The 16654-nt window shown below is 49.1% G+C and overlaps 1 protein-coding gene across 1 annotated transcript in view; it reads left to right on the top strand.

Annotated features, from left to right (window-relative positions):
* WDFY4 (WDFY family member 4) overlaps window positions 1–16654 on the top strand; it is a 277878-nt gene that overhangs the window by 183872 nt on the left and 77352 nt on the right. The window contains exons 45-46 of the mRNA XM_060034652.1: window positions 10708–10856; window positions 16505–16625. Of these exons, the coding sequence (XP_059890635.1) occupies window positions 10708–10856; window positions 16505–16625 (270 nt within the window). The remainder of the gene's footprint in view (window positions 1–10707; window positions 10857–16504; window positions 16626–16654) is intronic.

Raw genomic sequence — 16654 nt, 5'->3', positions numbered from 1 at the left:
CAAGCTCAGAGAGCTTGTGATGGGTGTGAGCAACGTGCAGAAACCGAAGCATGTCCTTTCCAGGGGCAGATTCCTTGCAGAGACTCCTGGAGGGTGTCAAACTGGGATTTACTCCTTCCAGGGGTTGGGTGAAAGGGCTGACTTTGAAGTGCATTGGCCAAATGGATGACTGCAGAACTTCTGCCGAGTGTTTAGCTGCTTTCAGATTTGGGTAGCAGTTAATCAAAACAATCCTGGGGGCTTCCCTGGTGGCGCAGTGGTTGAGGGTCCGACTGCCGATGCAGGGGACATGGGTTCGTGCCCCGGTCTGGGAAGATCCCACATGCCGTGGAGCGGCCGGGCCCGTGAGCTATGGCCGCTGAGCCTGCACATCCGGAGCCCGTGCTCCGCAACGGGAGAGGCCACATCAGTGAGAGGCCCGTGTACCGCAAAAAAAAAAAAACAATCCTGGAACAACAAGGTCTTTGTACATGCTGAACCCACAGCTTTCAGCCAGAGAGTACATTTGCAAGTCCCCATCACACCTCACCACCATGCCTTCACACCTCACCACCATGCCTTTGCTCATGCTGGTTTGTCTGTCTGTGGTGCTCTGCACGCTAGACTCCTAGCAGCTGACTCTCCAAAGCCCATCACGACTGGTCCCCAATCTGAAACCTGGAGAGCTGGTCTCTCCCTCATACCTGTCTCTACTGCCCACTGTATCTCCACCTGCCCTTGCTCCTGACATTCAGGCTAACCTTCACCACTTCACCTTCTGCCTCTCTCACTCTACTGATGCTCCTTCATGGAGGGACCCCCAGGCGCCTAACCTCGGGCATGCCTGGAGAGGCCTTTCAGTAAACACCGATGAATGAAGATTTATTATATTCATGTTCATTTTATTTTGATTATGGAAGTAGTGTAGTCTAATGTGTGAAAGTTTAAAAAATGGATATGAAACATAACGTATGTAACATATATTTATATATGTGTGTATACATAGCCACAGTACCCAGCTGCTGAGTACTAACAGCTGATAACAGTTTGAACATATCATATATGTTCATATAGGTAAATGGATATTTAGTAAATGCCTAGTCAATTGAAAACAGCTAAGAGATCAATGCTTTCTTACTCTTAAAACGTTTCTTTGCCCTTAAAGGATAATGTAAAGCAGTGATTCTCAGCAGGGGGCAGCTTTACCCTGCCCCAGCCCTGGGGACATTTTTAGTTGTCATGACTTGGTGGGGAGGGGTTGCTACTGGCATCTAGTGGGCAGAGGCCAGGAATGCTACTTCACATCCTACAATGCTCAGAAGAGCAGAAAATAATTGTTCAGTCGCAAACGCCTATAGTGTCAAGGTGAGAAATCCTGATATGATGGATGCATATTAAACAGATTAAAACCAAACCCCAGCCATCCCTTCCTACTTTCCTGATAGGGTAAAGAAATACCGGGTTAGATATTGTCTCCATATTGGCTCCTTTCGTCATTTTGATAAGAAGAGAGCAATGGCGATGCTTTGGTTTTATTTGGTGTATTAATTTTATATCGCTGCCGTAACAAATTACCAAAACCTTGGTGACTTAAAGCAGCACACATTTATTATCTCAAAAGTCTGAGCGCAACATGGCTCAGCTGGTCCTCTGCTTAGGGTCTCACAGGGCTGAAGCCGAGGTGTTGGCAGGGCTGCATCTCTTTCTGGAGGCTCTGGGGATGCAGCCATTTCCAAGCTCGTTCAGGTGTTGGCAGAATTCACCTCCGTGCTTCCGTAGGACTGAGTTCCCGGGTCTTGGCTGGCTGTCAGCCAGGGGTCGTTCTCTGCTTCTAGAGGCCACCCACATCCCTTGCCTGTGGCTCTCTTCCTGCATCTTCAAGGCCAGCTGCAGCAGCCTCCTCACACTACAGAGCTCTCTGAGCTGCTTCTGCCTCATCGTCCCTCCCCCTCATCTCCCCTCTGCCTCCCTCTTCCATTGAATCTCTCCCACCAGTTCTTCTAGTGCCTTCTTCTGCTGCTAAGGTCTCATGGGAATTGGACCCACCATATAATCCAGGATAATCTCCCTATTTTAAGGTCCACTGATTTGCAACCTTAATTTCATCTGGAATGAAAAATAATTTCAAGCCCTTCAAGCAGCACCTAGGTTAGTATATGATGGGATAACCAGGGATGAGGCTCTTGGGGGACATCTTTGTCCCCAAATACTGCCTGCCACATCTGGTATCACTGAGGGCCCACATGTCACCTAATCCATGCCCCGCCTTCCAAGAAGGGCTTCTGCAGATGGCCTGACTCCCATGTGCTTTTGCCAAGACCAGCCAGGTGGCTCCAGTCCTCCCTGGGCTGGGCTGAGGGCGAGGTCTGGAGTTTACCATCACAGCCAGAGCTAGTCCCAGCATGGCCTGTGCAGCAGGTTCTTGCCTTTGGTACTTGTCCTGGTCTCTGAGAGTCTTATTTTTGCTAACTGTCCCACCCAGCAACACTTCACTCCGGGGTCTTGCTGGGGAAGCCAGAGCCTGAAGCCCACAGGTGACTGACTTTCCCAGCCTCTGAGAGGCAGGTCAGGAGCAGAGAGCGGCTGTTCTCTCGTTTTCCCCTGCCTTGTACTTAAACTTCAGTCCTTCTGGATCTCCATGTCACACAGCAGGAAGCTGTCAGAATGCCACAGGTGGCTCACTGTGGTGGCAGGGACTCCAGGCTGTGCAGACAGGAGCACGTGAAACGCAGCAGGGTCTGAGGCAGGATCTTAGTGCTTGGTGTCCCCTTACCTGCCGGGAGGGGCCACACGAGGTTGGGGGGTGGGGCACAAAGGGACTGAGCAGGGCAAAGCAAGGCGATTCTTGACATTATCAAGACATTGGTTCTTCGCATGAGTTGTTTTGATCCATTTCGTTGGGTTGTGCTTGTTGCCTCTGACTTCACGGTAAACTGTGGGAGAGATTCTTTTCCAGTTCAGCCTGAGTTCCTACAAGGTCACTGGAACCAGACACACCTGCTCCCTGAAGAAGCAGGTCTAGGAGACTGGCCAGGGTCACATGGGGACAGGCTCCCAGGAGGCTAGGTGGACAGAGGCTCTAGCCTGGTCCCAATCCCACCTCCACCACCTACACTGCGTGTCTTTGCCCCAGATCGGCGCAGAGGAGCTCTCGGTGGCTTGTATCTGCTATTATCACTGTGATTGTGGCTCTTTTAATGGTACCTTAGCATTTGTTCTTTCCAAGAAGGAGGGAGGAGTGGGGTATGAACCCTGGTACCTAAGCCATGGCCCTGAGGAAGTGGGAAAGGGCCTGTCAGTGCAAATGAGGAAACACTCCTGTTTAAACCCAGCCCCAGCCGGCTTCCAGGGCTTCCACAATGCACCTGGGAGCCTGTGAAGCCAGAACTGTGGAGGTTGGGCAAGTGTTGAGCTTGGACAAAATGGGAGAATCCAGGTCTGAGTGGGTCTGTTTCCTGCTGAGATGGTGGAGGATGTGACAGAGGGTCAGAGTAGAGCCCACGAGAAACCTGACCAGCTGGGATGGGGCCCATCTAGGGTTCTATGTCCACTACAAAATACAGCATTTTGTGGGAAAGAGGGAAGTTGCTGGGTTTGGGGCCTTGACTGATGTGTGGTGAGTCCCCTGAATTTAAAGCCTGAGGCAGAGAGGAGCATAGGGAAGCAGGCCTGGGAACTCAGGGACGTCCACGGGCTGGAAGAGTGGGCTGAGTCGGGTCTGGGCTGCAGAGCTCATTGTGGAGCGGGCCCTGTGACCTGGCCCCCTCCACTGCCCACACCTCTACTAGCCAGATCATTGCAGCCTCATGCCCACCCACTCACCACTCCCCTGCAACCAGAGGCCCCCTCCTGGGTGAGCCTGTGCTGATGTGTCCGTCCCCAGAGCACTCATAGCGACGGGCCGCCCACAGCACTCTGCTCACTCTGCTGCCAGCATCTTCCTTGTCACACGGCTCTGTAATTATTCTTGAGTCCTCCTGTGATGCCTTTAAAGGCAGGGACAGGCTGGAATTTATTCTTGTCTCTCCCTTTCCTGACTCGTCGGATCTGTGCTCTGGAAAGATCTGCTGAACTGGAGAACACAGCTGTATCAACGGACCGTCCATGGGGAGCCCCCCACTCTGGTGTGCCTTGTAGCAGTGTAGGGGCTCCAGGCTTGGGCAGCCTGCCCATCACAGTGACATGGGTCTGCTCTCGAGAACCTCGGGAACTGGCCTGAGGGGTGGCATGCCCTGGGCCTACCTCGTTCATTGGGGGAGCCCCTCTGGGAGCAGGTAAGGCATGGCGGAGCAGGCCTGGCTGCCTTGCAAATCCACCACCACCAAGGAAGAAGATGCCAACAGTTCATGCCCAGGAGGGCCGCTTGGCACAGGGCAAGTGCTCAGACTGGACGGAGAGCCTCGTTCTGCTCTTTATTTATCACTATTATTGGCAGAAGTGTCAATAGCTGGAGGTCTGGAGCACTTGCTTTGGGTGCTTTTCCTACATCTCATCGAGTCTCACCATGGGCCCTGTGAAGGAGGCTTTATCATTTTCATCTTAAAGATGGCAAAACCAGAGCCTAGAGAGGCTGCTAACTGGAATTGCTCGTATTTCATCTCAGCTCTGTCTTACTCCAAGTTCATGGGGTTTTCTCTCTTTTTCCTAGCTCCTAGCCTACTATGTTGGGCAAGTTACATAAACTCTCCACCACCCTATTCTTCAGCAACCTTCCTGTGTTGGCCTTGGACATGTTGGCTCCAGGACCCCTCTGCTTCCTCTGCGAATGTTCCGGTTAATGCCGCCTCAGGCAGGCAGGCCTCCAGGTTCTTCACCATGCACGGCGTCTCCGCCAGGACGTAGCGTGACACGCACGTGCCAGCCTGCCTGCCTGCACGTGACTTAGCCCCAGCTCCTTAATCCTTGGTCATTCTACTTACTGTCAAGGACAGGAACTGGAAGTCCAGGAAGGGAGGATTGTTGCACTGACCCTAGAACCATGAACGTGTTTAAGCAAACATATAGAGGGTTTGACCGTGGCAGGGGTGTGTGTGTGTGTGTGTGTGTGTGTGTGTGTGTGTGTGTGCGCGCGCGCGAGTAGGTGGTTATTTTCTGCATTTCCCCAGACTAATATTTTCTGCTTGTGTTGAAACATTTTGAGGCAAGTATTGTTGTAAGCTGAGAATTCCCCTAATTAAGAAGTCTCCATAAGACCTTTTGGGTCTTGTGCTTTTTCTAAGTGAAAGCACACCCACAGCAGGGTGTACGTGGTGGGTGTGCGCCCAGGCTCAGAACGCCCGGAGCACCTGCCTTCAAGTGGCCATCACGTAAAGTGGGCAGGCAGCCCGTGGCGAGCCCTGGCTCCTCCTCCCCTGCCGTCTCAGAAGCGCTTGCTTTCATGGTCTTTGCCGATGCAGCCCAGGAGACTCCGGGGCACATCTCCTTCCAGACTTCTGGATGGCTTGTCCCCACAGAGGCCTCTGGGGGAAGCAGGCAGACCTGGAGCTCGGAATGGCAGCAGCTTAACTCATTTCTTTGCGAGAACATTGGAGCTCTGATCGCCTCTAGCGATACCTGGGATGGTAATTATTCTGTGCCACTTTTGCGTCATTGATTAATGATTCCCAGAACCATGAACACATTTCTCTGCAAACAGCTCCATTTGACATGAGGAGTGGTTTATTTAATGTATGTTAACTGTGGGCTTGTGTCAGCCACTGCGTGGTTGGGGACGGTCCCTTGTTCCCCCTCCACAGAGCTGCTCACAGAAGTGAAGTGAGTCTCCACTTAAAAAAATGTGCTTCCAGACCCAGTCCAGAGTTAGAACTCACATGGGAGTTGTTTTTACTGTTGCTGTTCTTTTTAATTACATGAAAAACTAAACATTTATTTTTTTTTTCATACAAACTCAATGTAAAATATTAGTTTGACCTTGTTAGAAATGAAACCAGCTTACAGGGAGATCATTTTGCTCTGAACAGCAGGGAGCGGCATCAGGCCCTTCCTAGGTATTTTGAGCTGACGTCATTTGTAGAAGGCAAAGAACTGTGTTAATCTCTGCACGTAGTAACTTCCCCCCTGGGTCAGTCGCCACGAGTAACTTTCTAGAATGCAGAGCTGCACATGTCATCCCTACTGAACACCTTCTGAGACTCTCTTTGGCATACTTTGTGCACAGGGCCACTCTGAGCTGGCCCTGTGCTTCCCTGGACTTGCTTCCCTTGCCCTTACATGAGTGGGCGAGTGTGTGCACACACACACACCTGCCTTTTTACTCTAATTATACAGAACGACTTATAATCTCTAAACATGTCCAACTGGCTCAAGACTTTGTACCTTGCCAAGCTTCTCCTCTGTTTTCATCATCTCAACACCCAACCTCAGCCTTGGGGTCACGTCCTTGGGACCCACTTCTCTGATGTCACCTGCCCCCCCCCTCCCCGGATGCTGTCTGGGCCAGGCACTCTCCTCTGTGCCCTGAGAATGCTTGTATCTCCCCCCAGCCCCATGCTGTACCAGGACAGTTGGTATTCTTCTCTCTTTCCTGTTAGACCATGTGCACCACAAGATGTGTTTTCCCTCCCTTTATGTTTGTGTGGAGGTACAGGCCAAACATTCAATATGTATCTATTAAATGAAAGCATGAGCAGATGGATGAGTTATAGCGATGTGCCTGCATGTGATGGGACCTCTACTTTCAGAGCCTCGCTGGTGTCCACGGATTGGTTTCTAAGTATGGTTTTCAGATTGTCTGCGTCAGAATCATCTGGGCTGCCTATTAAAATGCAAATTCCAGGGCCCATTCAGCACTTGCTGAATCAGAACAACTGGGAATGTAACCTGGGAAGATGAACTTTAACAAGCTGCCTGGGTGATTCTCATACATACTAACTTTTCAAATAAATGCTGAGATCCACAAGTCTGGGTTTTACGATATACGGAGCTGCCCTGGCTAGAAACATGCTTCAACTTCAGTCACTGAGTGCAGATTCTAAACGCAGCTAATGCTACACACTGCGCTTTGAACAGTTCAGGACTTGTAATCCTTTTCACATTATACTGGTGCAGTTTCAATCCTTTTCCGTTTGGTCTCCCCTGAGCCAGCAGAGAAAGGGTTGGCTGTTGGCAGGCTTGCTGTGCAAGTGGCACACGCAGGCAGGCAGGGGGCATCCCTGCTCCTTGTCTCCACCTGAAAATACGAGCTGCCATCAGGAGATCCAAGTGTTATATTACTTCTCAGATCTGCCAAACTGACATATAAAAATAATATCTCCTTATTGTTTTAATATACATTTCTTTGCTTACTAGTGTGACTGAATGCTCCATCTAAAAGTGATCAATAGAGAAAAAGTAGATGCCCGAATTCATAGGTAGCCAGCACAAATGGAATTGAAATAGTCTCTCTCCTTTTTGATACTTAACTTTTTCTCAGCAATCTGTACTGTTTTTTGAGATAAGAGAATACTTATTCCATACACCACTGTAACAGAATGTATTGATAACAAGGTCTAGGTGAGCAGACGTGTGGAAAGGGAAGCGTGACACATGTGAGCACGGTTGAAGCTTTCTTTGCAGTAGATTTTTTGCACAAGTATAAGAGAATGTACATGTTAGCGCTCTTACTGGGTACTTCACATGAGCTCTGAATCTCACTTCTTCTACCTATAAAATTAGAGCATTGTACTCAATTGCAGACTAGTAATGCTGGAAAAAATCTTCAGGGAGCCTCCAGTCGGCCTCCCCTTTTGCACACTGAGGGCTGCCTCTAGGAGAATGTGCTGGCGTGGGCTTCCGTAGAATGTCCCAGCCAACTGTTGTCCCTCTAACTTGAGCTCTGGCAGTTTGGGATTTCCAGACAACCTGTTCCTTATCATACGCAGAACCAGGTGTGGCCATGTACTTGGTTATTCACCCATCAGGAATGATAATATATCATCTAGCTGATCCTAAAAAATTCTGCTTATCAAGCTGAAGTTCCAGTCTTTTTAAAGTCATAGAATCATGGCAGGAGGGAATTCCTAATCATGATTAAACTTGGGGGTGGAGCCCTCTCAGGACTAATTTAAATGGAAGAGCAGGGAAGAGTTCACTTGGATTCATTTTCCAGTTTTTAGAATGCCGCTCTTTCCTAGCAGAGTCCATTTTTAAGCTATAAACCCAGCTCTCACCAGACGTTTTTCTTGTGGTTTTGTTTATTCTGGTTGTTACTTATTTCTCCCCAAGGGAAAACATCAGGAGATCATGGAAACATGCTGCAGCCCCTGCTCTTGGCACAGAGTTTGGGTGAGGGGGCGGCATCGTGGGGAGGGAAGAGGTTTGGGAGGTACATAGGCCTGGACTGCGCTTGGGCCCCGCTTGTGAGCATGTGAATGTGAGGATGAAGCATCCTCCGTACAAAGGCATAAGAAAAACGTTTCAATGGCTCGGCATAGGGGACATAAACACCCTGCAGCAGTGCTGCTGGGAGTGTAAGTTAGCGTCACCTTGCAGGAGGGCAGGCTGGCACTAGATCACAATTTAAAATGTCCACATCCTTGACCTGCAGTTCTGCTTCTAGGAATTCAACCTAAAGATTTACTCATGTGTCCCAAGTGACATGTGTATAAGGCTGGTCACTGTAGCATCACTTGTGATGTCAAAACATTTGAAAACAACCTGAGTCAATAGGGGGTCGGTCTAATAAGTTGTGGTACATCCATGCAAGGGAATGGTCTGCACTGTTTAATAAAAGTGAGACAACTCTATAAGAAGTGATTTGGAAGGGTCTGCTAGATGGCCTATTCAGGGAGAAAACTAGATACAGACCAGTAACTATACGAATATGCGGTTTGTGTAAAAAAAGAGAATATGTACAAAACATGCTGTGTATTCACCGAATCTCTTCAGTATAACATACCGCAGGAGAAGCAAAACTTTCCCTCTACCCTCTTAGAGTCTCCAGCTAGGCCTGAGAATTCAGTGGACAGAAGACAGATTGACAGGAGAAATGTGTACAGATTTTATTTTTGCATGTACACGGGAGGCTTCACAGGAAAATGAAGACATCTAAGGCCCCCAGGATCTGAGCACACCTACTTTGCAGCTTCAGCAGCCACGCTGACCTCTCTTCTGCTCCCCAAACCTGCCCTTCCTGCCTCTAGGCTCTGAGCTGGATGTTCCCGTTCCCTGAAATTTCTTCTCCCAGCTTCTGCATGACTGCCCATTTCCATCCTTCAAGTCTCAGGGTCTGTCTAAAATAGTGTCCCCTCCAAGTTTCTCTCTGCCTTATTATCATCAACCTGTTTTTTTTTCTCTCAACACATATCACAGTCTGTGATAGTTTATTAGTTGATGTGTCTTCCCCCACTGGATTTTAAGTCCCACGGTTGTAGGGTTCTTGTTTATCTTGTTTGTTCCTGACTGACTAATCCTGTTTGATGCAGCGGTGTGAGAACTGGTATCCAGGGCTGCTTTCCAGGCTTCACCACTGCAGTCCTATCATTGCTCCCAAAGGTGAGCACAGAGCTTAACTTCAGTCCCAGGCTCTGCCACTTACCCGTCTTTGATGAGATTCTTATCTCTGGGACCCCTTTTTTTCCATCTCTAAATTAGAGTAGTACAACTACCTTTGCCCAACTGTAAGGATTATACTGGTTAATATGTGTAAAATGTTTACAATGGTTATAAAAAAAAAAAGTAGGTAGTAAAAAAAAAAAGTCAGGTCCTCTTTTGGATAACTGGAATTAGCACAGAATTACCCTGAGAAAATGTTGGTCTTGGTCTTACTCTGGTCCATTTGGGCTCCCGACATCTAAAAATTCATGTATTCTCTCACTCGTTCCTTTGGAGATTTTTTCCATGTAAGGACCCACCTAGTCCTTACTTCATGCGGGACTCTGGGTCATAAGACACCCTCTCAGGTCAGGCTCCCCAGAAAGCCCATGTTGAGCCAGAGATGTGCGTGCAGCAAGTTCATTGGGAGCGCGGGTCATTGGACTGGGCCCAGCGAGAAGTGCAGACTCAGCAAGGCCTCGGCTGATCCCACGGGAGCTCAGAGTTGACCTGAGTGGAGGCAAAAGGTCTGGCCCTTCCTTCTCTGACCAGTTGTTGGGTACGGACGGCCACTGGGATGAGGACATGACCTTTGGCCAGGTACTCTCTTTAGCTGAGGGATTCTGGAAAGCTGCCAACATCTTCAGCTGCTGAGAGAACGTGCTTGAGCCTGAAAGACGAGACCTGGGCGGAGCTCGTGCCACCTCTGCGCACACCTTGGACCAGCCTTGGCCTTGTAGACAGCAGTACCAGTCTTGCCTTGTGGTTCTAGGCAGACCCGGTTCCAGTCCTGGCTCAGCCAGTTTCCAGCTGGCCTCTGGACAAGCTCCTTCGCCTTTGTAACTGAGGGATGCCTTGGACCTTGAAAACTTTCCTCTTTGTTTACGGAGGAATGTTTTGCACAGTTGTAGAGGAGCTTAAAGTGAGAGGAAAAAAAAGGCCAGCGTGCTCAACACAGCAATAAACACTCATCCACACGCCTCGGTGGGGGTGGGGTGGCCTTGGGTAGATGAAATAATGAAACAGGGTGTTGGGTGTAGAAATGAAACTTAGACTGTGAAGAGCAGTGCAGCTCTGGGGCAGCGGCTCTGTCATTTACAGGGTGCTACTCTCACCTCCAAGGGCCTGGTGGGCGACCGGCCACTGCCCTCCTGCCCTCCAAAAGGAGATGGGCATGCTTCCTTTGCACGTGGCCTGACTGGCACTCTCTCCCTGCAGGTGACACAGAAGTACTCCCTGGTCATCGTGCAGGGTCACCTGGTCTGCGAAGGGCTCCTGCTCTTTGGCCAGCAGCACTTCTACATCTGCGAGAACTTCACACTCTCTCCCGTGGGTGATGTCTACTGCACCCGCCACTGCTTATCCAAGTGAGTGTCCCTCCCCTCCCAGCAGATTCTGCCCTGAGCCCCAAGCTGCCTTCTCAGCCACCCCCATGCCTATATCTCCCACCTTGTTCTTTCTATGGGCTCAGGTTTGGGCCTGAAACTGAGCCACGAGATAAAACAGAGGACCCTTAAGGCATAGGCATCGTGATTGTGGTTCCCCAAAGCTAAAATCTGGAGCGGTTAGCAATGCAGCAGCTCCTGGGGCTTTCCTGCTGTGGAATGCACCACAGGACAAAGGGCCTTAGGTTGTTTGGGTAATAGAATCCAGTCCCATCAGCTTAGTCATTCAACAACTTCTTTGATTGTTCATCCTTATGCAAGACATCAGGCCCTGTCCCTTCATGCCCGCAAGGCACATGAGCGCAATCAGCAGCATAAACAGGTTCTTTTGGAAAGAGTTTGGAACACACTGTCATCAAGGGACAAAATACATGTTATTTGAGGACTCTTCGGGGTTCATGCTTGGAGAGATGGCATGGGGCTTGTGTGGTGAGGGACAGGTACTTGAGGAAGTAGGCTAAGATCTGGGTCTTGAAGGATGGGTGAGACTTGGGTAGAAATCTGAAGAGTCATTTTTACACTAACTAATACCAGAGGTCTTTGGCAGGAAATTCCGAGGTTCTTCTTTAGGATCCAATGCAGTTGGTCTACTTGGGTTCATTCGGTTCTTATTGATTAATTCTCTAGTGTTTATATATAAAGTACTGCCATTCAAAACCAAATTGATTGTGTTTGCACTTTTGCTAAAGGTTCAGTTCTCAAGTTGTATGTTTTCATCACTTTTGGAGAAATTTAGGTGTAGATTTCTTTTCTGGTTAGCTAAGGCTCAAGTAATGACAAAATGACCTCTTAGCCCAGTGGCTCTCAAACTAAACTACATCGAATCACCTGGAAGGCTTGTTAAAACAGACTTCTGGGACCCCTCATCAGCCCAGTTTCTAATGTGGTAGGTCTGAGTTAGGGCTGAAGATTTTTAACAAGTTCTCAGCTAATGTTGATGCTACTGGTCTGGGACTACACTTTGAGAACCACTCTTTAAGACTATTGACAGAGGAACCAGAGCCTTACCTGCCAATAACTAAGAATTTTAACTCCCAGGTGTCATATCATTTCCAGCCTATGTCAGGAAGCAAGAGTTTAAGGAGCACAGAAGGATAGATGTCAGCCCACCCTCCTTTGATTTAGGTTTGTTTTAAAATGCTTGGCCTTTTTCTCTCTGCTAATTTCCATCTTTTATTCATACCAAACGTTCACCAATTGCAGTGAGTCTTCTGTTCTTTTCCAAGGCAGGAGCATAATTAATACTTGGCACACTCATCCCATCTTATTGCTCATGTTTTATTGATACTGATCAATATGGACAATGGGTCTGCTGACTCGCCTTTCTGAGAGCTGATGAAAGCTTTCTCCTCTACGTATATGCATGGCGTGCCCATGAAATGACTTGCATAAACCATTGCTTCACTCTCCACCTCTGGTTTAAATTGAGTTGGTGTTAGATAAGACCTTATTGATTAGGTAAATTGTGTTTATGAGGTGTATGTAATCATGATCAAATTGACTATATCTGCACTTTCAACAGAAGCCCAGTTGTCAGGTTGGACGTACTCAAGTCTGGAAAGGTACTTTTCTAGAATGCAAATAGGAGAGTAGTGAGAATAAATTACCACCTTGGAATATCGTTTGGGAATTGCCATAGGTAATTTTAGTCACCGTACCTCAGAGAAGCGTTTGTTAACCAGACAGTGCTTTCTCTCTGATCCCCTGTCTACTGCCCTAAGAAAATGCTGGCACTCGTGGAGTTGTGGTCCTCAGAGATGGGCCATTAGATCATGTCAGATCAGTGGGGATTAAGTCTTATTTTGACCGTGGAGACTAAGGAAGATACGTAAATAAGCCAGTTAAACATAAAGCTAAGTCACCTCCGAAGTGTTTCTCTAGAAGACTGCCATCAGTTTGAGTACAGTTGAGCGTTAGACCTTGAAGAGACTCCCCAGCGTGCCATGAAAATATCCCAGACAAAACTCAAGGGCACTGCCAGTCCTCCAGCAGGGGCTGGCTTGTGTACTTTGGGACTTTCCTTAGAAAGTAAGACCCTTTCCAGAAGGTTATATTTTGCTTTCAGTGGGATCTCTTCTTGGCAGAATTGGGTGACTGTACTAACTGGGTTGGCCAAAAAGTTCGTTAGAGTTTTTCCATAACATCCTATGGAAAGCCCGAACGAACTTTTTGGCCAACCCAGTAGCTGTCTAGGGCTCCTGTAACAAAGTATCAAAAACCGGGTGGCTTTAAAAAAAAAAAATTTATCGTCTCACAGTCCTGGAGGTTAAAAGTGTCGGCAGGGTCATGCTCCCTCTACAGCTTTAGGGGAGGATCCTTCCTCGCCTCTTCTAGCTGCTAGTGTTCCCTGGCAATCCTGGTGGTCCATAGCTTGTATATACATCACTCGGTCACATGGCCATCTTCTCCCCGTGTGTGTCTGTCTCTGTGTCCAAGTTTCCCCTTTATATGAGGAGACTAGTCATACTGGATTAGGGCCTATCTCAATGACCTCCCTTTATTACCTCTGTTATTTACCTATTTCTAAATAAAGTTAAATTCTGAGGTACTGGGGATTAGGAACTTCAACATATATCTTTTAGGGGACACGATTCAACCCGTAACAGTAGCAGCCGAGCTCACAGTGCATAGCGTTTGGGAATCCAGACCAGCCAGTTGGCTCCTTGTGACGGGGTGCTTTTAGTCAGATATCTCCTTCACATCAGTCAGCAGTTTTAAGGCATCATCTCTCTGTTTAATTCAACAAATACTTACTGAAAGTCTGTCTTGTACCAGCACGGTGGTAGACTCCACAGATACATAGATCAGTCAGATGTGGGCTGAGTCTGGTAAAGCGTTTGGGATCTAGCAAGTTATTTGGGTATAAATTCCAGGTATAAATTCCTGACAACAATTGGATACATACAAATGTGGGGCAAATCAAAGTATGTTTTAGTTTGAAAGCCACTTCTATTACCAAAGACCCAGTCAATCCATATCTTGCTTATCATTTAGTTTACTGTGATTTCCCTAGTTAAGAATATTAGAAGTTTTACTATGACCACCCTGGGCAATTTGCATATATCATTATAGGTGTCATGCAAGAGCTGTGAACAGCATCCTTTGAACTGTGGCCACAGCTCCATCTAAAGAAGAACATGGATCAGCGACTCCTTTCTACTCATTGACCTTGGGGCCCTGAACTCTGATTTAATGCACATGTAGAATATAGTGTTGGCAAAGAGACGCAGTCCTAGCTGTGTGACTAATGCTTTGCACGATGGAACTCAATAATGTCATTCACAATTTAGTCTTCCTGAGAAACTGAGTCTGTCTAAGCACTCCTGTGTTATGGATTATTCAGTCCCTACAAGCAGGAGAAGAATGACCATCTTTCCTCCTAACAGCTCCTTCCTAAAAGCATCCTCCAGAGCATTCTTCCTCATGTCACCAGTGTTTCAGATCCTAGGTTGAGAATCAGTCTGCACAGAGTAAACTGGAAGGAGGGAGCTGGTGGGGGAAGCTCTGTAATTGCCAGCCAGCCTGTCTGCCTCAGGGGAGAAAAGGTGCGGCTGCGTGAGCTTGGGTTTTAGATTCAGAGGACCTGGTCTGAATCCAGTTCCTTGTGACCTTGGAAAAGTCACCTCTTCTCTTTGGAATGTAGTTTCCTCGTTTATGATATGGGAATCCTAACAACACATGCTCAGTAAGGCTTCATCACGTGGATCAAATTAATCAAGGACAGGGAAGTATTGAGCAGGCTGTAGAGCATGACGGTGGTCAGTCCACTCAGCACACATGCCCAGAGCTCCAGGAAAGATGTGGAGGATGAGAACCATGGGCACAGGTCTGTGCCCCGACGAACTCACTCATAGTCAGCTGCGGAGAGAAACCAACCAAAGGTGCAGCTGAGGTACAGAGAATGTTTGCTGTGCTCCCACAAGAACGGGGCCACAGGACCACAGGCCACAGATCACATCACTGTCACTGTCACAAGTGCCTTTACCTGGAATGCTGTTTGGCCTAAGTCAAGGGTAGGAACCAGAATCACCTCCACGACCTCTCTGGGAGTCAGGGGAGTTTAGGGGAAGCTCAGCTTAGCCCCAGAGGGAAGCATTAATAATGGACAAAGGGCCTCAGCCAGCAGTAGATTTGAATGAAAACATCCAAGCAGCAGCAGCCAGAACCATCCAGCCACATTTGTGTTTCAACAATCCTACAGCAGTGTGGCTCGGAACAGGGCCCCTGAGAGCGTGGTTCTGAGCAGGGGCAGGAGTCCGCAAGGGTGCGGTCTGGCCATGTGGGTGCTGAAAAGCCGGCTCAGGCTGTGTCCCACACAGGTAGCCTTCCCCTCTACCTGGCAGTAACCATTCTGCAGAGTGTGCAAGTCTGAGCTCTTAGCACTGCAGATGCTGGACCAGCTCTGACCGCAGCCCAGAGAAGTCCTGCGGGCCTGTGTGATGGCCTGATCTCTCTCCATCTCCCCTGGAAGCGTGGCCTGCCCTGGAGGCTGGGCGGTGAGGGCCGCCCCTGGAGCTGGGGTGGGAGGAGGTAAAACATTCCTGCCACCTAGGGCTGGTGCGGGGCCCCTCGGCCGTGCGGTGGCACACAGTCTCACGGAGGGCCGAGGTGCTTGGAAGGCCCTTCCTTTCTCCAATGCTAAAAGGGTGTTTTGTCAGCGCTTTGTGGTAATGTGCGCCATGCAGAATTGCTGTGTAACTCAGATGAGCAGGAATGTAGCCGTCCCTACTGAAATCAGATTTCTCTCTCAAGTCCCCATTTCTATTGGCGGTGGAAAGCTTCACCTGGTTGGTTATCTGAAGGTATTTCAGTTACTTCCAGTGAAAAAATTGTTCTTTTTGGGATAAATACTTAGTCAAATTCAGGACTCCTCCTTCCCCCCTTCTCCCTTTCTTCCCAAAGGGAGTCATTCTGACCTCCGGGAGCGGGCATCCAGCATCCGGCCTGGCCGGCCCATCCTCTGCTCTCTACAATGGCGCTAGTCCCTGGTCCAGGCACGGTGCTCTGGGGTCCACTGCTAACGCTGGGGTCATCGTCTTCCAGCCCATCAGTGCTGTCAGCCCTGCCACCTGCCTCTTTGAAGACTCAGAGTTTTCTGCCCCTTTGTCCCATTTTACACTAGGTGCTAGCCCGGCTGACACGGCTGTTCCTCCCAGGGCTCCGCGTTGCCTGACACCATGCTGGACAGGGCTTGTCTTTCTGCTTCGTGTTCCAGGAGCTTGAAATTTCTCCAGACCTAACTACACATCTCTTTCATTCTTCCCCCATAACCCCCCAGCCCATTTCTGACCCCTGTACTCAGAGAGTCTTCTCACACTTACACCCTGTGTCATTATCCGTCCTGGAAGTGGGCCCTTTGTCTTGCTGTCCCTCCCCTGGTGAGGGCAGTGATCCGCCTTCCTCCTCAGGCACGGCTGACACAGACAGGCGCTCAGACAGGGTTTATCAGGTCAGTGGGGGCTGACACATCCTCCAATGTGTCCCAGAAACTCAGGTGGGCCACGCACGGTGCCTGCAGGGGAACAAGCCTACCAGACACCCTCTCACTGCGTGTCTTGCTTCCTTTTCAGCATTAGCGATCCATTCATCTTCAACATGTGCAGCAAAGACAGGTCCTCCGACCATTACTCGTGCCAGCGCCACAGCTACGGTGACCTCAGGGAGCTCCGGCAGGCGCGCTTCCTCCTGCAGGTGTGTCCCGGGAGGGGGCCAGAGAGAGG

Source organism: Delphinus delphis, chromosome 16 (assembly GCF_949987515.2).
Source record: "Delphinus delphis chromosome 16, mDelDel1.2, whole genome shotgun sequence".
In the NCBI taxonomy this organism is placed as follows: domain Eukaryota; kingdom Metazoa; phylum Chordata; class Mammalia; order Artiodactyla; family Delphinidae; genus Delphinus; species Delphinus delphis.
The sequence above is the reverse complement of the archived record's forward strand: the minus strand, read 5'-3'. Positions and strand labels throughout refer to the sequence as shown.